The sequence below is a fragment of the Podarcis bocagei genome, assembly GCF_964188305.1.
Source record: "Podarcis bocagei genome assembly, chromosome: 16".
Classification (NCBI taxonomy): Eukaryota; Metazoa; Chordata; class Lepidosauria; order Squamata; family Lacertidae; genus Podarcis; species Podarcis bocagei.
The window spans coordinates 29301924-29326437 of NC_138142.1; the positions used below are offsets into that span (position 1 = coordinate 29301924).

The window sequence follows — 24514 nt, forward strand, 5'->3', positions numbered from 1 at the left end:
GTTTCCCGCATTTGGGGAAATCGCAGGGGTCAGCACACCCGCAGTGCAATGGATGAGCCTCACCCTGGGAAAACCACCTTCATGATCATGGTGTCTCCCCTGCCAGGTAAGTATGAGTTGGGAACGCTCAAGCACCTCCTGGGCACTCTTTGGCTCTGCTATGTACGATATGGTGACCTCTTCAAAGTAGGTGCAATATACCCCTCTGATAGAAGAGCAATGCCTCCATATCCAATATCGGTAGATTTGTGTCTTCAGATGCCCTAAAGTCCCCGGTCTGTTCTCCGGTTTTCCTCCCACAATGCACTGTTGTGGCTAGATTTACATACGTGCGTGCGTCTGCGCGGAAACCAGTTTTCAAGGTACGCGCGCACAGCCTTCTGGGGCTCGGCGCTCTCCGGCCCGAGAATGAACGGTATGAACGCGGAAACCCTTTACACAGGCTGCTGCCGGAAATTCCCGAACGCGCTCGGCGTTCCTCGGCTGCCTCTTCTCCGGCATGGATTCCGCGGGTTCGAGTCCCGCGCCGGACCTTCCCTGCGGGCACTGCCAGGCCGGGCGAGCCCCTTACACTTGCCCGCGGTGCCACCTCCGCTTCTGCTCCGTGCCCTGCTACCGGGACCACGGCTCCTGCGCCCAGGACTTCCAGAGCCGCGAGCTGGAGCTAAGCCTCCGGGGCCTTCGGGGGGACAAAGCTTCCCAGCGCCGCCTGAGGCAGGCCCTCCTGCGGCTGCAGGAGCTACGCGAGCCTGGGGATGAGGACCTTTCGCTAGGCCTCAACCCCGACGTGGAGCAAGAGGAGGCGCTGTGGGAGCAGCTGAGCCCCGGCCAGAGGAAGCACTTCCAGCGGCTGCTGAGCAGCGGACAGATCTCGGGACTCCTGCCCGCCTGGGAGCCTTGGTGGCTGAGGGGCAGGAGATGCGATGGCACTGCCCTGATCCAGGAGCTCCAGGGGGACTCCAGGGATGCTCAGGAGCTGGAGCCCCACCGGCCCCCGGAGGCTTCTTTGCAACAGCCACCACTTCCCACCCACACAGAAGAGGCTTCTCCCACCGGCACCCGGAGGCTTCGACAGCAAGCAGTACCCACGTTGCCATCCTCCATCCCTCCGCTGGCCTCCCTGACTCGTACTCCTCCCTCACCTCTGGTCCGCTTCCAGCTGCCCAATGTTCTCTATGCCTATGCCTACGCCTTGGCGTTGTACAATGGAGAGGCAGACGAGGCAGAGATGCTCCCTGAGTTTTGTGAGACAGTCCTTGACGTTTCTGGGGCTCTAGGGGCCAAGCAGGTTTTCCATTCTACAGCCGAGGCCCTACAAGCTGCCCTCCAGGCTCTGGCAATGGGGCAATACCCGGAATGCCTGCTGGGCAATGCCAAGGTGATGGTGGCCGTGGCCCAGATTTTAATGGGGGAGTGCCAGGCCCAGCAAAAGGGGTTCAGCCTGGCTGCCCTCGCCCACATGGCCCGACTGCTGAGCAAAGGGAAGAGGCGGCTGCCTGCCCAGGACCGAGCCAGAATCTCTGGGGCCCAGAAGAAGTGCGAGTTCTTGCTCTCCTGGGTGAATGAGAATGAGGTGGCTCTGAGCCTCCTGGCCTTGGAGGTACAGCAGGAATACCACGCCCACCTAGACATGGTCAAGGAGGTGGGGGCTGTCAGCCAGGAACTGGAGCGGATGTGGGGAGCCAAAGTGCCTCCTCCTAAGAAGCCCCTGATAGAAGAACTGGACTGAATTCAAGAACTTTGACAGCTGTCATATGCTTACCAGCTGGCCTGGGAGGGAGTTGGGGGGAGAGTCCTCCTGCTGAAACCAGATTAGGCTTTGGAGCAGGAAATTGAATACTCTGTAAACTGGATCACATATTGGATTAGACAAGATTAGCCCCTTTTCTGTCTCACTTCACGTTAACACCTTGAAATGGAGCGAGGCTTGGGTTTCAAGAGGCACTTGGGGGGGCTGCTTGTGTAATAAATTGGTGAACTTTCTTGCTGCTTTTGTTCCATTTTTTAATCAGTGGCCCAATCCTATTTGTGGTTAGTTGGGATAAGGACGGTCCCACTGTATCTAGTAGAGCTTACATTCTAGTAAATACATTGAGTAGCCACCCTCCAGACTGCCCTGATTGAAGAATCTTACAAAGTGTGAATGGATATTGAACTCAGCGAGCCTTCTGAGAACATGCTTTAGGATTAAGGCACACCTAGCGGAAGTATTAACAGCCAACGGGTTTAGAGTTTAATAATCTGGAGTCAGCATAATAAAACACAAAGGTGTGTTCCGTGTTGTAAAATAATAAGTGAACATGTGATCTGTTGATTTGAAGGAAATTTACCGTCCGTCACTGTCATTACTGAAATTACAGCATTTTGGCAACTTTCTTGTACCCAACCGTGATACGGAGAAAATACCCTCTTGGTAATATCTGTGTGGACTCTGCATTCACTGTTGATGTCCTCAAAGAAGTGTGGAGCAGCAGCTTTGCCAAAATTACATTCCAAACCCCGCAGAGGTTTGAATATATTATTTATTAAAATAAGTTACATTTGCTCATTTCTCCCACCCCTTTCAAAAATGAAGGAAATAACCCCCCTAATTTCCCACCCAGCCAGGGAAATCCAGTTTAATCCTTAACCCACCAGCATCTACAGACAACTTTGGTGTGCTCCAATTCCTTCTACTGCCCTGTTATGCTTCCACTGACTCTTTAGCAAATGGTGTGTGTGTGTGTGTGTGTGTGTGTGTGTGTGTGTGTGAACGACAGAGAAAAAAGGTTACTCTCTGTTCCATGCACACATGAAGCGCCCAACTAGACCTAAATTAAGATTCTGCATGAATTTGAAATTCTGCAGACTTGACTGCAAACATTCCCCTAGCCTAGCCGAAATGGTTAAACCTGACAAAAACTCAGAAAGTTCCCTGGCGTTAATTTGCTGTTCAAGAAACATTTGACTTTCAAAAGCTGCTTTAATAAACCTGAACCTCTGCTGTGTTACCAAAATCAGTGCTTACTAAAATCTAGTCCCCAAAATCCAAGCTTGATTAGAAATCATTCCAAATCCAGATTGAGAGTTTTTATGTCACTTTCTGAATGTCTAGTGACATCCATAGTCAAAAAGCGGAGTTAGCTATTTTTCCCCATCCCAAAATAAATTCAGTTCTGTTTAATATGTCAGGTTTCTCAGTACAGCTTCCTTAACTTCCTATAAACAGGAATCTGCCTTTTCCACAGGTTAGTAGCACTGGTCACAGAAATTGTGCATGCCAAAGATCTCAGATTTTTTTTAAAAAAAAGTTTCCTCAATTAACTGAAAATGCTTCTAGTCCTTATTGCTCCAAAACGAGTTGCAGTGGAATCTCAGAGGCCAGAGCAGCACTTCCAGTTGGTTGCAGCTTGCCAAATGTCTTTGATGTAGCTTGATGGTCTGCTGCATTGCAGAAACAGAATAAATATGTGAAGATCGACAAAGTAATTCCAGTCATGTAATCTGGGCTCTTGCTGTCTGCACAGAAAAAGGATTTTTTAAAAACCACAAAAACCAGCAACACAGAGTTTGCCCACATGATCTTTGTGGGTTAAATTTTTGCAAATTCAGGCTTGACAAAAGAAGGCGATTTCTAGATCGAAATGTCCTGACGGGCAATAGATAGGAAGCAAGAGAACCTCTCATTTCCTGAAAGAAGCAGGCCATGTTGTCTGAGTGGGTCTTGGAAACAAAGCTGCAGCAGGCTGACGGGGCCCCCCTCCCCACAGCTCCTGGAGGTGGGGAGGGGTGTTGTGACCCCACAGTGACAACCACGGCACCTATTCCTCATCTTGGTTGAGACTGTGTGGGCATAGGCTTCTCCAGGCAGGCAGAAAGGGTGGGTTTCTGTTGTGGTGAGCAGGGCGAGAGCTGAGTTGTCAAGCGATGGCTCAGTAGAGGTAGGGGAAGATCCGGTAAGGGACGCGGCGGCAATACTCCTGCCAAGCGAGGCCATACTTCCTCAGGCACTGGTGCTCATCCCGGGCTTCCCGGTGAATCAGAAGCATGGTGAAGTAGAGGACATAGAAGTAAGGCAGGATGTGGGTCAGGCCTGAGGAGAGGAAACAGAATGGGGAAGCCATTGGGGAGGGTGGGCTATTGGGACACAGAGGAACCACTTCAGATTTCAGTGCAAGGAGGCACAGAGAATCCCATTTAGGGGTGGGGAAGAGAAAAAGAAAAGGGGTCTCTCGGCACCAGCAGCCTTTTCTCTCTCTTTCCCCCTCGCCCCAAACCCAGCTTCTAAGATCCAGCCTGATCAGTTTGGGCGGGGAAACCCTGAAAGCTTCCAAACTATTTTGTAACATTTAGGCTGGCCTAACGGAGGTGGCGCTGCGGGTTAAACCACAGAGCCTCGGACTTGCCGATCAGAAGGTCGGCGGTTCGAATCCCTGCAACGGGGTGAGCTCCCATTGCTCGGTCCCTGCTCCTGCCAACCTAGCAGTTCGAAAGCACGTTAAAGTGCAAGTAGATAAATAGGTACCGCTCCGGCAGGAAGATAAACGGCGTTTCCATGCGTTGCTCTGGTTCGCCAGAAGCGGCTTAGTCATGCTGGCCACATGACCCAGAAGCTGTACGCCAGCGCCGCAACCCCAGAGTCGGTCACAACTCGACCTAATGGTCAGGGGTCCCTTTACCTTTACCTAACAGAGGTATTGCTGTAATGTGGATCTTAATGCTTTACCTTTAACTCCTGTGTAACATACATATAGTGTTTCAAATGAAATGCCATTCTTTGCCTGCTGGGTTACTGCGAGGAACATGGGCCAGTGCAGGGGTCCCCACCAGGCACTGCTGGACTACAACTCCCATCTGCCCCGGCAGCAGCCAGCATGGCCAATGGTCAGGAATGAGGATGTGGGAGCCCAACTGCAGGCTCCCGCTCCCTGGGTTAAGCCTTGAAAGGCTGGAAGATGATGGGAAAGCTCTTTCTGGGATTTAGCAGGGCATAACATGAAATTATAAGGGGTATATTTAATTTTCTTCGTGTTTTGCTTGTTTCTCTCCAAAGCGAGGATTTTGAGAGCCTCCCAGTGGTTACTCAAAAGGCCATGAGAGTCATGGACATTGGAAAACGGGCACTGCTTAACTCTGCACCCTCAGAATTTGCATCGACATGTATAGGTTCTCTCTCTCTTTAAACAAGCACAGCAGCTCTGTCTATCTGAGGGGATGCTGCTGTCTCCCCGTCCTCCTTTCTGTGTCTTTGGCAACTTGGCACACACTATGTGCAAGGTCATGTACAGTGGTGCCCCGCAAGACGGAAAACTCGCTAGACGAAAGAGTTTTCCGTTTTGGAGGTGCTTCGCAAAACGAATCTCCTATGGGCTTGCTTCGCAAGACGACAATGTCTTGCGAGTTCTTGCTGGTTTTTTTTTTTTCCTTTCCCCCCTTTTTCTAAGCCGCTAAGCCGCTTATCAGCTGATCCGATCAGCAGATAAGCCACTAAAAGCCGCTAATAGTGCTAATCTGCTTATCCTTCAATGGGCTTGCTTCGCAAGACGAAAAAAACCGCTAGACGAAGAGAATCACAGAACGGATTCTTTTCGTCTTGCGAGGCACCACTGTAATTGCTTGTAATGGTGTTGTGTGACCCTGGTGAGTGGGCCGGGCACTGAGATTCTCTTCCTACAGAGTGTGGTCTGGATACTGACGGAGGGGGAGAGAGGCTCCCGCTTACCGCAGGGCAAGGACCACGCAAAAGCCATGATGAGGTCTCCTAAGTAGTTGGGGTGCCGCACAAACCCCCACCAGCCGGACACCAGCAGGCGCCGTCCTGTGGCCGTGGGGATGGTTCGCAGTCCTGAAAGGAAACAACATTTCTCTTGTGAGAACAAAGGGGTTCACAAGAGGTTCACAAGGCATGCAGATCCTGCAAAAGCAGGCCAGCCACGCTCTGTTTTCGCAACAGGAAAACAGGGATGCCCAATTTTCCACCTCCCTCCCACAGGCAAAAGACGCCCATTGCACCCACTCCTCTTCAGAAGCGATGGCGTTTGGATTTTAAATGCAGGCGCTTCTCTGAGGCACTTGCCCGCGTGAGCCGCGGCTATACATTTTAAGAAAAGGAACATTAGAGGCCAAAGGTTGTGAAGGCGCAGGGCACAGCTTATGTGTCTCCCAGCAGGGTCCAAACAGGCCACAAGCCACAAAGGAGGACAAACCAGCAACTTTGGGGTCGGCAGGATTCCGGCGAAAGGCATTCTTCTGGGAGTTGGCGCCACGGAAAATGGAGTAGCCCAGGCCTGCAGGGTTGAGAAGGGGGTGGGGGGAGAGTGAGATGGCATGAATGGGCAGAGCACGCTAGAGAGAAAGAGTGGGTGGACAGACAGAGAGTTTGAGCTCTGGGGTGACTGAAGGGACAGGGCTATGAAGAAAAATAATTAACACATGCACATTTCCATAGATATGTTTCAAGCCACATTAATTTTGCTTTTCTTTCTCTTAGCACAGCCTCTCCCTTGGCCCTCCCAAACTCAGGAAATAATTGTTTCTGGGTAGCAGGCATCATCCACACCTCAGCTTAGGCACTGGGTAGGGGCACTCTGCAAAGAGGGGCTGCCTATCTTTGACACAGTGGACATTTTGAATATTGCCTGTTTGTTTTTAAATGTACAAAGTCCCCACTGTTTACTATCAATTAAGGCTGTATATCCCTTACCATTCTGGAAGCTTAGTTAAGAGCAAGTTGGTTACATTATTAGACCCCTGCCACGAAAAGAAAAGAAAGTTGCTGAAGCTTGGAGGGGAAGAAAATATATTCTGTGCATGCTCAGAGGCCCTGTTTGCCACCCAACTCACCGTTTAGCAGCGTGATGCCCCCAGCCATGGGCAGGCTCAGTTTCTGTGGGTGGGTGACGAGGAAATACGACTGGAGGGTGTACAAAAAGGGCACCCACGTCAAGTCCCCGAAAGCCAACATGAAGCCGAAACCGTCATGGACGATGTCCATCGTGGTGAGAACTGCCTCCTTTGGGAAGGAAGAAAATTTGCCTTTTTTAATCTGGCCCAGGAAAATCCACCAGCTCTCAGTCCCCACTAAACAAGCCCACTGTGAGCCACACACTGGGGAGCGGGTGCATCTCAGAGAAGTGCCAGCAGAGCAAACAGGTTCAGGTGATTTGAGGAAGCAGGTACTAGGGAGGAAAGGTAAGCCGTCCTCTCCCCCAGGGGCGCACCCCAAATTCAGAAGGAGAAACATGAGCAGAATCGAGGTCCACTAAGACGAAAACAGCCCAACAGGCACACATTGTGTCAGTTTCTCTTTTTGTGTTCTTTGTTTACAGCCAAGCAGGCAAAATAAGGTTTATTAAGCCCCTGGGAGGCTTGACTGAAATAGGCACTAGGGAAGGGGAGCAGTCTGGAAATCCCTGCTTTTGCTTCTGTTCCTTTTTTAAAAGACAAAAGCAAGTTTCTAGTCCTTATAGAAGGAAGTGCAGTGTCATTTGTAAACTCAGCCCTGCCTGGCAGTTCCTGTGATGCATCTCCGTGGCAGAAACTGAGGAATTAAGGCTCCCTGCAAAATTCAGGCTGGCAGGCCGCCGGTTGAGATCCCACCCTCTGCCAGACTTGCCTCGTGCCATAAGGCATCCACCACGTAGAGAAGCTGGAAGCCATTAACGAGGATCATCGCCAAAGAAGGGCTTCCTCTCAGCTCCGTCTCCTTCACCAACATGGCCATGTTAATCAGGGCCTACGAGAGAGCAGGGAAGCAGCGGGTGGCAGAGGGGAAAAAGCAGTATTATCCTCATCACCATTAGTAGTAGCAAAAGCTACAGTTTGTGGCATACGGTACCTCTCAACTGTCCTGTTTTAAGCAGGACACCCCAGAATTCTGTAATTCTGGCTTCCGATTGGCTTCTGGGACGCCCCATTTTGGCTCCTGCAAGAGCATGGCCCCAAAAGACATGAAAACAATATGAAAGCCACCCGGTTAGGGGAGGTTGCTGCCAGCTCTATGGCAGGGGTGGGCAACCTTCGGCCCTCTAGATATTGCTGAACTACAACTCCTGTCATCATTGGCCATTGCTGGGGCTGATGGGAGTTGTAGTTCAGCAGCATCTGGAGGGTCAAAGGTTCCCCACACCTGCTCTACAGGTGGATTTGAACCTGCGTCTCCACAGTCCTCACCCAGCACTCCAACCCCAACATCATACTGGATCCCAGTTGTGTCAGCTGCCTGATCCTCAGCGATCCGGACCCTCCAGTATGGGGGGAGGGGCGCTCCTTGGTGTTGCCACACCAACACAAAGGGGTCTCTCCCCAACCCTGCCTTCTGCTACCAACGCAGGGATGCCTACCCATCCAAGGAGACCCGGGCGCAGCTCACAGAAGAACTTCAGGTCAAAGGTATTGATCCGTGGGTTCAATTCGTGGCCCATGAAAAAGTCGTAAATGGGGTTTCCTGTGGGATGGGGGAAGAGGCAAGCGGGAGAAATTGCCGTCAAAAACACTTTGAGGAGGTGGTTCTGACACACCCCTCTAGGCAGCTGCACCCCCGTGAAGCAGGGAAGTGTTGGCAGAACGTTGTGCCCAAATTTTCAGCATACAGTGGTACCTCGGGTTAAGAACTTAATTCGTTCTGGAGGTCCATTCTTAACCTGAAACTGTTCTTAACCTGAGGTACCACTTAGCTAATGGGGCCTCCTGCTGCCGCCGTGTGATTTCTGTTCTGATCCTGAAGCAAAGTTCTTAACCTGAGGTACTATTTTTGGGTTAGCGGAGTCTGTAACCTGAGGTACCACTGTATATGCTCAGAAACCAGAGGAAGAACACACAGCCTCCCAGAATGCTCTGCAGCTGATCTTATAGTCACCACGTCTCAATGTAAAAGAGCCAGACTAGGACCTGAGAGACCAGGGTTCAAATCCCCACTCAGCCATGAAGCTCCCTGGGTGATCTTAGGCCCTTTGCATTCCCAAAGACCTTTCCGGCCTATTCGCATTTTCCCGTGTGTTCATAACGATGCAAATTACATGTACAAAGAGGTAATTGCCAACTGGGAATAACAATTTGCGTCCCCTGGGTATTTTATCATTTTTTACACGTAGCGATTTTTATACCGTTGCCGTATAATAATAATACCAGCAAGAATAATACTACATATGTGGTGGACGTTTTTCCGCAAAAACTCCTGCCTCTAGAAATGAATGAGCCTTAAAAGGACTGCAGGCCTCTCTGTTATTTTTGCTAAATGACGTATCATCCCCGGGAGACGGTCCTTATCCGATTTTGCGAGCCAATTCACGTGAGGAGATAACGGCTTCAGTCTTTCCCCCCTTCCTTTTCCTTCCTGCCACCCCCCCCCCACCAGCTTGCACCAGACATGGGACATTTGATGGGTTTTGGCCATGCCCATCAAGTCGCTAGTCCCTGCCGAGGTGGAGTTGGCAAAGGAGGCCAGAAGGAGCCCAGTGTCAGGGTTCGCACCTCACCTGAGTTCCCGCCTGGGGCCAGGGCTGCCTCTGGGGCAAGCAAGGCCTTGAGGTACAGGAGGGCGCTGAGTCCAAAGGCCACGAGGGAGGCAGAGAAGGCCAACTGCAGGAAATGGTCGTGGATGTAGCTGAGGCGCAGTCCAGCCGCCAGGCCGGCTCCAACCACCAGCGCTGTGACCACCATGGCATGGCACCCTGAGAAATGTGGGGCAGGGGGAGAAAGAGGGTGGGGCAAACAAACAACGACCAGACATCAATTTATCATCCCTCCTGCCTCCTCCCCCCCCCCCGGCCTTCCTAAGCCGATACCGATATGGCTAAGCTTGGGGAGAATCACAAGGTGGCGTTTAATAAAATGTTCTCAGTCTTGAAACACTGGGATACGCTGAAAAGCCACTCAGCACCACACCCCTCCCCATTGCTGAGAGCCACCAGCAGCACCCCTGGCGGCTCTCTCACCTCTGGGGGACCTTTCCTAAGGGTGGGGGGCACTTACCATTAATCCGGTACTGGAGCCGGGTCTTGTCTCGCAGGGGGGTCCCTTCTGTGAGCTGTTGAAAACACACACAGACGCAGAAAGCTGTGGTGGGGTCTATGTTGCCAGGGCTGCCTGAAAGTGGGGTGCTTTCTTTATATCAGGGTTTCCCAAACTTGGGTCTCCAGCTGTTGTTAATATTGGCAAAACCTATTTGGTATTTCGCAGCTTTCTGACTTGGGACGCGGGTGGCGCTGTGGGTTAAACCACAGAGCCTAGGACTTGCCGATCAGAAGGTCGGCGGTTCGTTGCCGGTCCCTGCTCCTGCCAACCTAGCAGCTCAAAAGCACGTCCAAGTGCAAGTAGATAAATAGGTACCGCTCCGGCGGGAATGTAAACGGCGTTTCCGTGCGCTGCTCTGGTTCGCCAGAAGTGGCTTAGTCCTGCTGGCCACATGACCCGGAAGCTGTACACCGGCTCCCTCGGCCAATAAAGCGAGATGAGCGCCGCAACCCCAGAGTCGGCCACGACTGGACCAATGGTCAGGGGTCCTTTACCTATCTTTCTGACTAGTTGCAGGACCTTAGCCAGACCTAGCAGAGTACACACAGAATCCACGGAAACAATTGGCAACTTGGCTGCAAACAGGATAGACGAAGCAGGAACCAGGAACTTGTAGTTAGGTGTTTATTATATGCAGTGGACTATTTACAGGATCAGAACACAGATCTTTTGCTAGCTCTCTCTTACACGACTCACAACTCCTACACTGACACACAGAGCTCTGAACACTGAGCTCTGAATACTGAACTAACACATTCCAGTTAGTAAACCATTAATTATCACTCCCTACAAAGAGCTTGACCAATCAGGGAGCTCTCCCCATTTCTCTGTTATCACCAGGCAGACTTACTCCTTCAGATTGCCTTCTGGCTGTCTAGCAAACCTTAACTGACTCTGTGTGAGTAGCTGCACGTACACAGTTTCCCAACGGTTCAGACTACAATTCCCAGCATCCCTGGCCACTGGTCCTGCCAGCTAGGGATGATGGGAGTTGTAGTCCGACAACAGCTGGAGACCCACATTTGGGAAACTCTGCTTTATATGGAGCCAGGAGGAAGCCTCTCTGGTGGGAGAGGAATGCTCAAAATGCGCTTTGGGAAAATAAAAAGACAGAGGGCTGCTTTGGCCTTTCCCCACGACTCAAGGGTCCCTCTGTCGCCAAGGGCAGCCGCTGTTTTGTGATGTCACTTCCCCATTTCTGCCATTTTACTAGTAGGACCAGCTAGCCTTTCTCCCCATTGCTCAGATGAGGAAAACTGAGGCCAGGCTGCAGAACCTTACTGCAGTGCAGGCAAGAAGGAGTCCGTGGCAGAAGCCAGGGAAAATCCCTTGAGAGTGTGGAGGTCTCCTTACCTTCCCCATCGGGAGCATATATAAGAAAGCTTGCAATCCAACCCAGGCCAAGACTAGGGCAAAGTCCCGGGGGTCCCACAGGGAGCGGAGGGTGGGCAAAGGATAGGGAATGTTCAACAGGCTGGCCTGCTCCGTTCTGCAAGTCAACAGGAGGTAGAAGACAGTGGTGGGCATCAGGACGATAAGGAGGGCAGCCCCTGTGATGAAAAAAGATGGAGCGGTCAGAAAGGGGAAGAGACAGAACCCAGGAGTCCTGCATCCCCTGCTCACACCATTCCCAAGCCTCCCTAATAGAGGATTCCTGGGGAGGGATGAGAGAAAGGTATTGTTACAAAAGTTGAGTGCCTCCCCCTCTCTCTGCCGAGCGGTAGCCAGAGTCCATGGGATTCCAGGCATCACCCAGGCTCCCTTTGGAGACTGTTGTAGCTTTAAGAAATATGGTTTATTCATCTATTTACACCTTCAGTCAGCATTGAGGGAGTCCAGATCTTAAAGCATGGTCATCTCAAGAGGGGTTTGTCCCCCACAGCAGGGCAGCCCTGGAGTCCAAGGCATCTCTCCCAGCCAGCCTACAGCCAACCTGCCCAAGATGGATCCCAGTCTTTCTTCTCTCCCCTTCTTCATCCCAGCACACCTTGCTAAAAATTATCTTTTCTTGTCATACAACACTAAGTTATCCTTGCAACCTTCTGAACTCCCAGTCTCTGTTCACACCTCAGGGCAAGGGGGCGGGGCGGAGAGAAGGACAGTTCTCTTGCATTGACAATGGCCCTCAATGACCCTGTATTGTTTCTTAACGGCCCAAAGCTTGGCAAGGTGATTTGGCATAGGATAGCTCAGGAATTCCTCCGCAGCCTGTATCTCATCCCCAAATAATAAAAATCCTACCATTTACTCATTTCTAAGGTTTAGCCCCTGCACCCAATCTATAACAGTATTCTTCTGCCTGCAAACACACACCCCGAGCTCAGCCTTTCCCCCTCACCTAGGACGCCGCCAAATTCCAGCTCTCTGGTACGGGGGACCTTCAGTCGATCCATTGTCCTCTTGAGCAGGTCCTGGGCCAGAAACCTCCTCTTGCAAGTTTCCCCGGTCTTCAGCAACCACACACAGACCTAGAGAAAGAATCCATGAAGACCAAATGGAGCCCCTTGAGACAAGCCTCTGAGTATCCCCCCTTGTGTGTTTCGATGGTCGAGCTGATTTGGATCACCTGTTAACAGAAGCCACATTCTTTCTAACTGACTGTGCCTTACATGCAAGGCCGCCTGGCCGTGGAGTAATTCCGCCCAGGTCCCCTTCTTTTTTTAGAAATTAATCACCAGGAGGGCACAGCCAACAAAAGCCAGCCAGCTGGAGGCTGGGATTCCAGAGGAAGGGCATGCTTGTCAGACTGTCATGTCTGTCCCGTTAGACATCTGCCACTAGTCTACCTCACAGGGCTGTTGTAAGGTATGCGCAGCATTTTGAACCCTTTGGAACAGACCTCCAGTCGATAAAAAGTGCTACTAGTTCATGAGCACCTCTCATAGGAATACAGGATGCTGCCTTTGGCAGAGACAGGCCGTTGTCCCATTGAGTTCAGTATTGCCTCCACTGGCTGGCAGCATCTCTCCAGACTCTTTCCCAGGCAACCACAGGCCGTTGTCCCATTGAGTTCAGTATTGCCTCCACTGGCTGGCAGCATCTCTCCAGACTCTTTCCCAGGCAACCATCATAACCAGGAAAGATGTTTCATATGCAAAACTAGTGCTTGGCAAGTCCACCTCCCCTTTCCCAGAAATCTGCAACTCAGGATAAATATTTGGGTGCAATTATTTCAAACAGCAGGTGCAAAGTGTACCCCCTACCCCACCTCTTGGGGTCAGGAGCCCAAGAGTGTGTCAAACTCCTCAATTAGTCTCCTGCTGCACAAAATTGGAGTTGGTGCTTGCCATGGTTGAGCCTCAGCACCCATTTCTAGTACCAAAGCACACCTCTCAAAGTTACGATCGAGTGCCTCTGAGCATATTGGGAGTGCTTGCTCTCTCACCACTAAGCCCTCCAGACACATCTGGACATTGTTAGGACAAGGGAAACGTGAGCCCCAGCACACACCCATCCTATTCCTCACCTTTCCTCCTAGGAGTCCACTGTGGTATTTTTGTGTGTGTGACTAGCCCAAGGTCACCCAGAGAGTTTCATGGCCAAGTAGGGATTTGAATTTAGGCCTTCATGGTCTAGGTTTGCCAACACACCACACATTTAAAGCATCCCTGCCCAAGGATCCTGGAAACTGCAGTTTGCCCCTCACAGAGCTACAATTCCCAGCACCCTTAACAAATTACAATTTCCAGGCTTAGTTGAGATGTATTTAAATGCCTTACAACACACTGGTTCTCAACTGAAGCCTCATCCCTGTGAAATTGTTGATTTACTGCTTCCAAAAGGAATCAGTCTTTCTCCTCCTCTCCTTTAGAGTCCTGTCAGTTTTGTAATTTAGCATTAAGAACATGCTAACTGCTTTGTTGTCTCTGTCTCAAATTCTTAGCCCAGTTCCCTGTCTCCAGCAGAGAAAGCAACCCTCCAACAAAGAATCTTCCGGATCCAACAGCCTGTGGCAGATTTGTCCGCATAAGCGAAAGAACTGCCAACCTTTGAAATACATGGCTTTTGTATGTATTTTGAAAAACATGGCCTTTGTGGGTATCTTCAAGAACTATTAAACAACCTGACAAGGTGCATGCTTGAAATCTGTGCCATTTGCATCACCCCCAAAGTGTCTGCACCCATAGGCGCCGACTCCATGGGGCTTGAGGGGGCCCGAGCCCCCTCAAAAATTCGTTTGGGGGGCTCCGCCCCCCCAATAATCTCCGGCGCCCCTCCAGCAGAGCGCCATCGCCGCCCCTCCCCCAGCCCAAAATGCACAGGGTCGGGTTGCATGCCTCCTGCCCTCCCTCCCGAGCAAAAGCTCCATCCAATTTCCTTCGGAGCTGATTAATAGGCGCAGCATGCTCTCCCCTATTCGCTCACGAGGAGGCGGCGCCACTTTATTTGCATATTCATGAGCTTATTTATTATTCATGAGCTTTCCTGGGGCCCCCCAATATTTTTTATAAGTCCGCGTCCCTGTCTGCACCCCTAAATAGAGCCACAGCAGGCACCATAATCTTCCAACAGCTTGACTTCACCCACCCACAAAAAAGGCACACACGCCCATTGTTTCCTGAAACAGACTGAGGCCAACAACATTATGAGGTAATTCAAGGTACAGTGGTACCTCAGGTTACAGACACTTCAGGTTACAGACACTTCAGGTTACAGATGCCGCTAACCCAGAAATAGTGCCTCGGGTTAAGAACTTTGCTTCAGGATGAGAACAGAAATTGTGCTCCGGCGGCGCGGCAGCAGCGGGAGGCCCCATTAGCTAAAGTGGTGCTTCAGGTTAAGAACAGTTTCAGGTTAAGAACGGACCTCCGGAACGAATTAAGTACTTAACCCGAGGTACCACTGTACTTTGGCAGTCAAAATTTGTGGCGCTTCTGAGGAGGACAGTTCTGCTGCTGACCTCAATACATTTCAAAAGAGGGAGATGTCAGATGCCTTGCAGGTCTGGATGCAGGATCCAACCCTCATAGGAAGCTGCCATACTGGATCAGTCCCCATCTTGCCTGCCCAGCAGCCACCCTCAAATGTGTGTGAAAGAGAGAGAGAGAGATTGAACCTGGCCGGGGTGGGTGCGGGGACCTTTTCCGTGCAAAACATGCGCCCTCCCATTTGAGCTACCGCCACCTTTCCGCTAAAAGAAAGAAGCAATGTCCCAGTCCTCATGTTTCTGTAGAAAATTCGTCTTTTCTGTAGAAAAGGCAGCTGCCTCATTCTCCGCCGGTCCTTGCTGCGCATCCACCGACGGCGCTGCAGTTCCAGACGGGGCCCTTTCCCAGCCCAGCGGAAGCGTTGCTGGCGAGGATGTCAATCTCAGGTTGGGCTGGCCCTTTCGGGAAGGTCCCTAAAGCCACCCTCCCCCGCGGGGACCACAGTCCCCTGCCTGGCTTGGGTGCATCCCGAGAGGGACCCGCGCATGTCTGCCCCACCCACCGGCCCTCCAGATCCCGCCAGCAACAGCGGCGGCATCCTCTGGCATGGGAGAGGGGACACACCGGAGGAAGGCTTACCTGGAGGCGCCTGGATGCGGGAGGCGCTCACCTGTCCCGACCACCTGCCCGCCCGCATCAGCCCGGCATCAGCGGCGCCACCCTCTGCCCATCCTGTCCCTATCCCGGAGCAGCCAATCGCGCCCGAGGGAGGAGGGCGCGGAGCCTATCAGGCGAGAGGAGGCGGGCCCGCCTCACTGCTCATCCCGTCCCGTCCAGCCCAGTTCGTGCATCCAGGCACCCGCAGGAAAGGAATGAAATCGTGGTGGTGAAAAGGGAGAGGACAGAAGAGGGAGTGGGGGGTGGACGGTGGTGTCCCAATCCTTCGCCTTCGCCGTCCTGGGTTCCCTTGGTGGTGGAAGAATGCGCTAATGAGAAGGAAAAGAGAGTGCCTGGGCATACGCAGAGTGCAAAACGCCTCCTGCTCTAATGCATTGGAGTTCAGTGGAGAAATGAACAACGGGGGGGGGGGGGACGACGGACCAAAACGGAAATAAACACCAGGACGCGTCGAGATGGCTTTTAAATCTCGCCTGTTGTTTCTGAAATGAAAAAAATATATACTGCCTTCAAGTCTCCATTAAGCCACAGGAATTTTATTTATTTATATCCCACCTTTTTTACGCGAGGCAGTGTGCATGACTAGCAGTGGCGTAGCGTGGGGGGTGCCAGGGGTGCCCGCCGCACCGGGCGCAACATTGGGGGGGGCGCGCGTTTGGCCAGCCCTTTGCAAGACAAAAGTCCATAGGGAAATCTCCGGGACAGCGGGGAAGCGCAGCGCGTCTTCCCCACTGTCCTCGGACCTCCTCCGAAGCCTGGCGGTGGGGCGGAGAGACCTTCTCCCCGCGCCAGCCTTCGGATGGCTGTCCTGAAGACTTGTGGTAGGAGCAGTGGCGTAGCGTGGGGGGTGCAGGGGGGGCCTGCCGCACCTGGCGCAACATCTGGGGGGCGCGCGGAAGAGACTCGAGTGCTAAAATCCACGGGTTAGGGGGCGCAAATTACTTGCCTTGCCCCGGGTGCTGAGAACCCACGCTACGCCACTGATGACTAGGCTCTTCTGTTGTAAGTGGCCTTTTAATTAAGGCGCTGCTTGGAGTCTGGCATCTCAGCTTTCTGCAAAACCAGCTCATCCACAATGATGTGATGGTGGCTGTGGCTGTTTGTCCACCTGGGGGCGCTGCAGCATAACCATGGTATTATCTCCTTCGCTGGCCTCATAGGCACCAACTCCTTGTAACCGAGGTCCCTTCGACCCCCCTCCCCACCCCCCCCAAAAAATAATAATAATTGAGGGGGCCGCCCCTCCCCCATTTGATGCGCATTGCCATTCAAATGGTGTGTGAATGCCGTGTGTTATAGAAAAGGTGTGGGTTTGTTTTCCCTTTGGCTGCTCAGATCTGGCAAGTCGGTTTTTCGGATAGGGCTATATACCATATCCGTGGGTACCAAGCTTCTGCGATCAAGCCCAAAGCAGTGTGCCATCGCAAGGCAATCTCCATTCAAAGTAGCTGCAGGAAGAAATATTAGGAGTTCTTTATGGAAGACCCACATAGACCATGTATCCATTATTCTCAGGACAGCAAGTTTGTGAGAGGCTGCTGTGTGTGTCAAATTGATCAGGCCTGAGACACACAAGTACATTTGCTTTGCAAAGGGAATGCAAAGAGACAAAGATGAACAACTAAACCTCAATCGGGGGGGGGGGGGTTTCCTTTGCAAGGGAATGTATAGGGGGGAAATCCAGACCAAAAATGAAAGTTCAAGACTTTATTACCTAGCAAAATATTTAAACAGTGAGGTGTTTTCTCCCTTGTGGAGATTGACTCTGGGAAAAAGGGAGAGAGAAGCTGGAATGAAGCTATTACCCTACCTAATAGAAACCCTAAATTCATACACACTCAGGAGTACACACACCAAGGAATCCGAGTAAGGGTTCTGTAACAACCAAAAATAGGGGGAAAGTGAGGCCTGCAGATATGTGTTGACTCTTCAGAATTCTGCTGTTTAAGTCTTTTCTGAATTATAATCCTTTCTTCACATTGTAATATTTTCCCCAGTTGGCTTCTCCCACTCGGTCTTCTCTGCCCCAAATTGCCTTCCTGGTGTCAGCACTAAAACAGAACTGCCTCCATAGACACATGGCAAAGGAAATCCCACCCCACAGGATGTAGAAAACAGTGCTGGGCTGCAGAAGCAGGCATTTTCCCTTTGCCCAAATAATCCACGATTGTCTCAAGATTTGTCCTTTTCACATGCGCTGGAACTTCCATTTGCGTAGGTTCAAAGTTAGGGCCAACCCTGCTTCTTAGCTTCTTAGTCCTCTGTAAGCAAAACCCGATCACTCGCAAACACACACACACAAACACACACACACGTTAACTGTTCTGTTCAGGTTGCCAGGTCACCTTGGATTGCTTTCAAGGCTGAATTACTCGGCAAAGCTAATGATCAATCTAACTGGATTAAGGACACAGTTTTACTGATAATGAAAGGAGAGATGTTTTAAAAGCATTTATGTATGAATACATCATCAGCATAAGTATCTCTAACAAACGTTATTTATTTCATTAAATGTATACACGTCTTTAAAAAAAAAACCTTGTTCAAACTATGTTATGTATTTTTGTGTTTTTATACTTAAGCCACCCTGTGATCCTCAGAGGAAGGGTGGTATATAAATTTAATAGGTAAATAAAATAAATAAATAAATAAATAGTAGGTTACTTAACTTGCTAGGTTGCCAAATCCAAAAGTTGGCTCTAAAACTTCTGCTTCTTAGGGTTATCAACTTACTAAAACCATGTTTAAAGATACAAATGCATTTCAATCATCACACACAACACACCTCAAACTACTGATGGTGGAGGAACTACCAAGAGGATCTCTAGGAAAGGATGTCTCTCACATACTTTGGACCTAAGTCATTTAGAGCTTAGGAACCAAAGGGAGAGGGAATTGGAATGGGCAGTTTTGACAGCAGGGAGTAGACTCACTTCCAGGACTGTCCCTGGAAAATCGGGACATTTGGAGGGTCTGCAATCACACAGCATTTGCCTCTCTGTGTGTGTGTGTTTGGATTGTTTTGCTTACACATGCCAGAAGCAAAAAAAAGCCAGCTTTGGGGTGTGAGTTACGAAGCATCAGCAATTTGGCCTTTGCTACTTGAATACACAGAGATTATGGGCCTACCAAATGGATGTTCCCACACATGCGAAAATGACAACAATGAGGCATTTTTTTGATAACTGAAACACAGGTTTTGCCACTGCTGTGCAGCTTGATGGCATCCCGGATAAGATAAGATTTTGTTCTTCATCCCAAACCCCATATTGGATCGTAACATGTTATTGGGCACACTTGCTCTGGAGGAACCAGGACAAGGAGAGATGCAGGAAATCAGGGCTGGTCTGAATGCACAGGAGATTGGCCACAGCTCCACTCAGCCTGGAGTCTTTGTCCTGCATCAGACTCTGGAAGTCAGAAAGCCCACAGTCGCACAGCAAGGACAACTCGCTCAGGTCCAATGACTGCAGCTGCACCAGTGGTTGAAATGTAGAGTGGGAGAGGGTCACTATGGGGTTCCCATGGAGGCTAAGACTGCGCAAGGATTTCAAGCTGAGGAATGCCTCCTCAGGAATGATGGGCAGGAGGTTGTCAGAGAGATTCAGAGTCTGGAGAGACACCAGACCCTGGAAAAGTCCCTCAGGAAGGGCCCGAAGGCCATTGGAGCTGAGATTCAGGACTCTCAGGTTCTCCAAATGCTGGAAGATGTCCACACAGTTCTCTGTTTTCCAGATGTTTCCCAGCTCGTTATGGGAAATATCTAGTTCTCTGAGCTGCCTGGGGCCTCTCTCAGCCCTGAAGCACTTTGCCAGCTGATTGCCTGAGAGATTCAGGAAACGCAAGGTGGGGGTTTTCCCTAGTTCACCCCAGAGACTCCCTAAGTCACTCAGGCGGTTGGAGGAGAAGTCAAGGTGGGTCAGGTTGCTGCTAAGACGTTCAAGACCCCAGGCATCCCCAATCCTGTTTTGCCCCAGCATCAGGCGCAGAAGGGATGGGAGTTTCCCTACCGGGACTCTCACCAGAGCATTGTCCCGGAGGTCAAGGGTTTGCAAGGAGTTCAGCCCCACCAGAGCATCGTGTTGAACAATCCCAAGGTGGTTGGACTTCAGGATGAGGTGCTGGAGTGGGGATGACCTCAGGGGTCGCAGGGCTTCTGTGTACAGCTCCCCAAGCAGATTGTGGGACAGGTCGAGAATACGCAATTGGCTCAGCCCAGAAAAGGCCCCATCATTGATCTCAGTAATCTGGTTGGATCTCAACAGCAGGATGTTAAGGTCTGGGAGCCCCGAGAAGACAGATGGGCCCAATTCTCTGAGGAAGCCATTGGACATGTCGAAGGAGTAAACTCTGCTGCCACGGAGGCCAAGAAAGGTGCTAGGCGAGATGCCCTTGATGTTACGGAAACCAAACCCGCTGCCGAGGGCGGCTGAGTGCTGCATCTTGAGGTTATGGATTCGAGTGCCATTTAGTCGTGTGAAGAACTTCTGAGCTTCCATCGCGTTCCATGAGTTCGAAGAGACGTCCAGAGTTCCCAGCACGATGCTGAAGAAAGGGTTGGTGCAGGCATTGGGATTAAGCAGTCGGTTGGATGAGAGGTCAAGCAAGGCCAAATGGTGCCCCCTGAGGTGCTGTAGGTCTTCCCCACAGATTTCCCCAATTTGGTTGAGCTTCAGCTGAAGGACGCTCAGCTTCCTCAGGCCCTGGAAAGTTGGATCAGGCCTCAGCCTACGGATGCGGTTTCCTGAAAGATCCAGCCTCTTCAGTGATACCAAATCCTGGAAATAACCTCTTTCCAGTACTTCTTCGTCAAAACCATTGAAATCCAAGAGCAACACCTCAAGCTGGGTGAGGCCGTGGAAAGCAGCTGGGTGCAAGGTCAAGTTCTTGTTGCCGCCAAGATCCAGGATCCTGACACTAGGCACATTCTGAAACGCCCTTTCTCCGACATAGAGGGATCCTCCCAGTTGCTTCCCAAGAGACAGCATCCTCAGGGACGGCATTTGGGAGAAGGAGGAATCCGAGATGTTGGATAAGAAGTTGAAGTTCAGCAAGAGGACCTGAAGGGAGCTGTCCGTTTCAGGGACTTCCTTGTGTCTTTGAGCTTGGCAATTGGCCACCAGCAGAGAATTCACTTGGGTATGGTAGCAGAGGGGATGGCTGTCAACAGTGTACCCCAAAACCAGCAAGAAGATGATCCTACTAAAAGGAGCTGGCAATTAAGAGAGGAGAAAGGGGACATTTGTTAGTTCCCTGTTCATTTTCCTAGCACAGCTTGTCCTGTAAAACTAACTTTCCTCAAGTTTAATGGGGCAAGAAGAAGCTTTGACAGTTGACTGATCAGAGAGATGGCATAATTTGGCTGCTGATAGTCCCAGGTTTAAATGCCACCTCTGCAACAAACACACCAAGTGGTCCAATATTGTTTCATTTGATGGGCAGCAGGAAGAGCTCTTCAGGGTTCTCCTGTGCTGAGGCCGCTCCCAGCATTGCTTATCCAAGAACCCTTTAACTGGAAATGTGAGGATTTTATAATTTTGGGTATATTCTGCCTTTCCTCTTAAGGAGCTCAAGGCAGCAATCATGGTTCTCCCCTTTCTCATTTCTTCCCTGCAACACCCCAAGTGGCCCAAGATCACCAAATGAGCTCCATGGCTGAGTGGGGATTTGAACCCTGGACTCACAGATACTAGCCCAACAGCCACTGCACCGAACTGGCTACACAATATCCCAAACTGAAGAATCTTGGGCATGCAAAGCACGGGATCTAGCAATAGAGTTGCAGACTGACCAGCAAAAGGACAGACCATCTTTTAACCACCTTTTAACACCCTCTTGATGTGCAGAAAACTGCAATAAAGCTTCCCTCCTCCCACACAGTAAAGAGATAAGTCATGGCCATCTGCTGATGTCTGCAGTTCAAGCTGTTGGCCTTGTGAGTAGTAACAATAACAGTAACAACAGCAATAATAATAATAATAATAATAATAATAATAATAATAATAATAATTGTACCCCACCCATCTGACTGGGTTTCCCCAGCCACTCTGGGTGGCTTCCATCATATATAAAAGTATAATAAAACCTTAAACCTTAAAAAAGTCCTTATACAGGGCTGCCTTCAGATGTCTTATAAAAATCAGATAGTTGTTTATTTCCTTGACATCTGATGGGAGGGCTTTCCACAGGGTGGGCACCACCACTGAAAAGGTCCTCTGTCTGGTTCCCTCTAACTTCACTTCTTGCCAGAAGGCCACCAGAAAACCCTCCAAGCTGGACCTCAGTGTCTGGGCTGAACGATGGGGGTGGAGACGCTTCTTCAGGTATACTGGGCCGAAGCAGTTTAGGGCTTTAAAGGTCAGCACCAACACTTCGAATTGTGCTCGGAAATGCACTGGGAGCCAATGTAGGTCTTTCAGGACCAGTGTGAAAAAAACATTTGCATCCCACCTATGCCACAGAGTAATGGGCCTTCCCCATCTTAAATCTCTTCACTAACCTGAAGGTTGATGACTCACCTGGCAGGGGAGAATTATTGAATTTCTAGAAAGAGGACCGGTCATATTGAGGGACTCAAACCCCACTTTATCTTCTGTCACTCACCTTTTGGAGCCCTCCAAAGTGGGCGACTTTGGTGAAACCTCGGCATGGTGTTGAAGCTGGTGCAAAATGGGACTCTCTCTCTCTCTGCTGCTGCTGCTGCTTATGGGTTGGCACAGTCCTTGCCCCATATAAACACCACCCGAGCAGTTCCCTTTCTGGGCCCCACGTCAACAGCCTGTGTTGACTCAAATGTGATTTGGAAAGATGCATAATGGGGAAATACTGGGGAAATTCCCTGAGGGCCCTTCAGCAGATATTACTGTTCCCACCCCCCGCCGCCCCCCGCCATGCTAGCTCATGCACAACATTTCCTAGGTGCACAGATCCTTAAAGATTGCTAAAACAAAGTCTACCCAAGAAAAACTGCAGGCAGGCTTCCTGCACTTTGTATCATTGGGTGAAAGTGGAAATTTCAGGCAAGGTACCTTGTCGCCCTGCTGGAATGTCCTCTCCAGAGCAGCGAATCATTTCCATTTGTAGTTTTGTCATCTTGCATTTTAGGCCAGAGTGGCGAACTTTCGGCCTTCTGTGCCACATACGCCCCCGAAAGCAATTTCACTCAGCTGCCCGTTTCCCTACCAACTTTCTGAGAAGGGGTGGTTAAAAAAAAATATTCACAGTTGCATTTGCAAGGCAGGGAGAGCAACATGTTTCAAGAAGGGGGGAAATGAAGGGCCTAAGCTTTCAATGTTGCGTGTCCCTTTCAGCTTGTGCATGTCACATGCATGTAATGTAGGACTGTAGTTCTCTGTATGAAATCCCTGAACTCAGCCCAGAACTGAGTTCAGCAGTTTGGAGAAGCAGTGGTATAGGAGAGCCGAAAATATTGCCAATATATTTCACATCTGGCAACCCATTTGCCCCTTGGGTTTCAGTTAGTACATGGGTAGACAAGTCTAAAAAGCCTGGGACGCAAATTTTCACAGCCCTCTAGTGGATATGGTGGCTCATTTACCAGATACAGTACAGTGGTACCTTGGGTTAAGTACTTAATTCGTTCCGGAGGTCTGTTCTTAACCTGAAACTGTTCTTAACCTGAAGCACCACTTTAGCTAATGGGGCCTCCTGCTGCCGCCGTGCCACCAGAGCACGATTTCTGTTCTCATCCTGAAACAAAGTTCTTAAACCGAGGTACTATTTCTGGATTAGCAGAGTCTGTAACCTGAAGCGTATGTAACCTGAAGTGTATGTAACCCGAGGTTGTTGTTGTTTAGTCGTTTAGTCGTGTCCGACTCTTCGTGACCCCATGGACCAGAGCACGCCAGGCCCTCCTGTCTTCCACTGCCTCCCGCAATTTGGTCAGACTCATGTTTGTAGCTTCGAGAACAGTGTCCAACCATCTCGTTCTCTGTCGTCCCCTTCTCCTTGTGCCCTCAATCTTTCCCAGCATCAGGGTCTTAACCATAGCTGTCAACTTACAGATTTGAAAATAAGGGACCAGCAGCCTTGAAAATAAGGGACCAGCCGCCAAAATAAGGGACCTGCAGCCTCACCTGTTCCAGGCACTCCAGTCTTCCTGTCCTCCTGCAGTCTGGTCAAACTCATGCTGGGTAGCTTCGAGAACACTGTCCAACCAACTTTGTAACCATAGGTTCAACTGAATAGAATCTGAATCACATGCACCACAAGGCCTATGCAGCCTCAACTTAACATGGCTCCCTGGCCTGGCTTTGCACTGCAAAGTTTGCAGCAGCACGTGCAACAAAATGGCGTCCAGCATTAAAAAAAACTCTCAGCTTGCATTAACTAGCCACACACAAGGCATGCAAGCTCCACCTCCCAGTCATTCTTAGACTTCTTATTGGGTGAGCAACACAGCCAAGCAACACAGTTGGCGCCTCCCTCCTCCCTGGCTGGCAGGGAGGGAGGGAGGGAGAGGAGCTGCTTCCTTTGAAATTTAAGGGACATCATTTAAGGGACATTTAAGGGACATCCATCAATAAGGGACAGCAGCGGGGCATGGCCCTGGAATAAGGGACTGTCCCTTCAAATAAGGGACACTTGACAGCTATGGTCTTAACCCGAGGTACCACTGTATAATGTATTTAGCATTAACTCTGGAAGTGTATTGCTGATTCTGACTTCTGAATGCAGAATCTGAAGGGAGAGACCCATGCATGCCACCTTGAGCTCCTTGGAAGGAGGAAGTGGGATATAAATGGAATAACAATATGAACAAATGAACAAATCTGGTTGGCCACAGAGACAGGATGCTGGACTGGATGAGCCTTTGGCCTGTCCCAGCTGCTGCTGCAGGACTTTTCTCATGCTCTCATGAAATCATGCAAAAAGGAGCAACTGACACGGTTTAATTTTATCCAGAGCTACAGTTTCCTGGCTGCTGCGGAAACAAAATAGCCTTCACCAGTGAA

General features: G+C 50.5%; 3 protein-coding genes across 3 annotated transcripts; 1 reads left to right on the top strand and 2 right to left on the bottom strand.

The window, feature by feature from the left end:
* The first annotated feature begins 420 nt into the window (after window positions 1-420).
* ZNHIT2 (zinc finger HIT-type containing 2) lies at window positions 421-1983 on the top strand. The gene has a single exon (XM_081174199.1). It carries the CDS (start codon window positions 500-502, stop codon window positions 1727-1729), a length of 1230 nt encoding a protein of 409 aa, XP_081030325.1. The 5' UTR covers window positions 421-499; the 3' UTR covers window positions 1730-1983.
* A 521-nt stretch (window positions 1984-2504) lies between these two features.
* TM7SF2 (transmembrane 7 superfamily member 2) lies at window positions 2505-15603 on the bottom strand. The gene is made up of 11 exons (XM_081174300.1): window positions 15501-15603; window positions 12332-12461; window positions 11347-11543; window positions 9952-10006; window positions 9456-9650; window positions 8322-8425; window positions 7595-7714; window positions 6823-6991; window positions 6186-6266; window positions 5702-5824; window positions 2505-4072 (listed from the first exon to the last, which is right to left on the bottom strand). The coding sequence occupies exons 2-11, from the start codon at window positions 12384-12386 to the stop codon at window positions 3912-3914; spliced, it is 1260 nt and encodes a 419-aa protein (XP_081030426.1). The 5' UTR covers window positions 12387-12461; window positions 15501-15603; the 3' UTR covers window positions 2505-3911.
* A 3220-nt stretch (window positions 15604-18823) lies between these two features.
* LOC308575434 (uncharacterized protein) lies at window positions 18824-22230 on the bottom strand (the record flags this gene model as incomplete). The annotated part of the gene is made up of 2 exons (XM_081174082.1): window positions 22143-22230; window positions 18824-20751 (listed from the first exon to the last, which is right to left on the bottom strand). The coding sequence occupies exons 1-2, from the start codon at window positions 22186-22188 to the stop codon at window positions 18824-18826; spliced, it is 1974 nt and encodes a 657-aa protein (XP_081030208.1). The 5' UTR covers window positions 22189-22230.
* Window positions 22231-24514: the final 2284 nt, after the last annotated feature.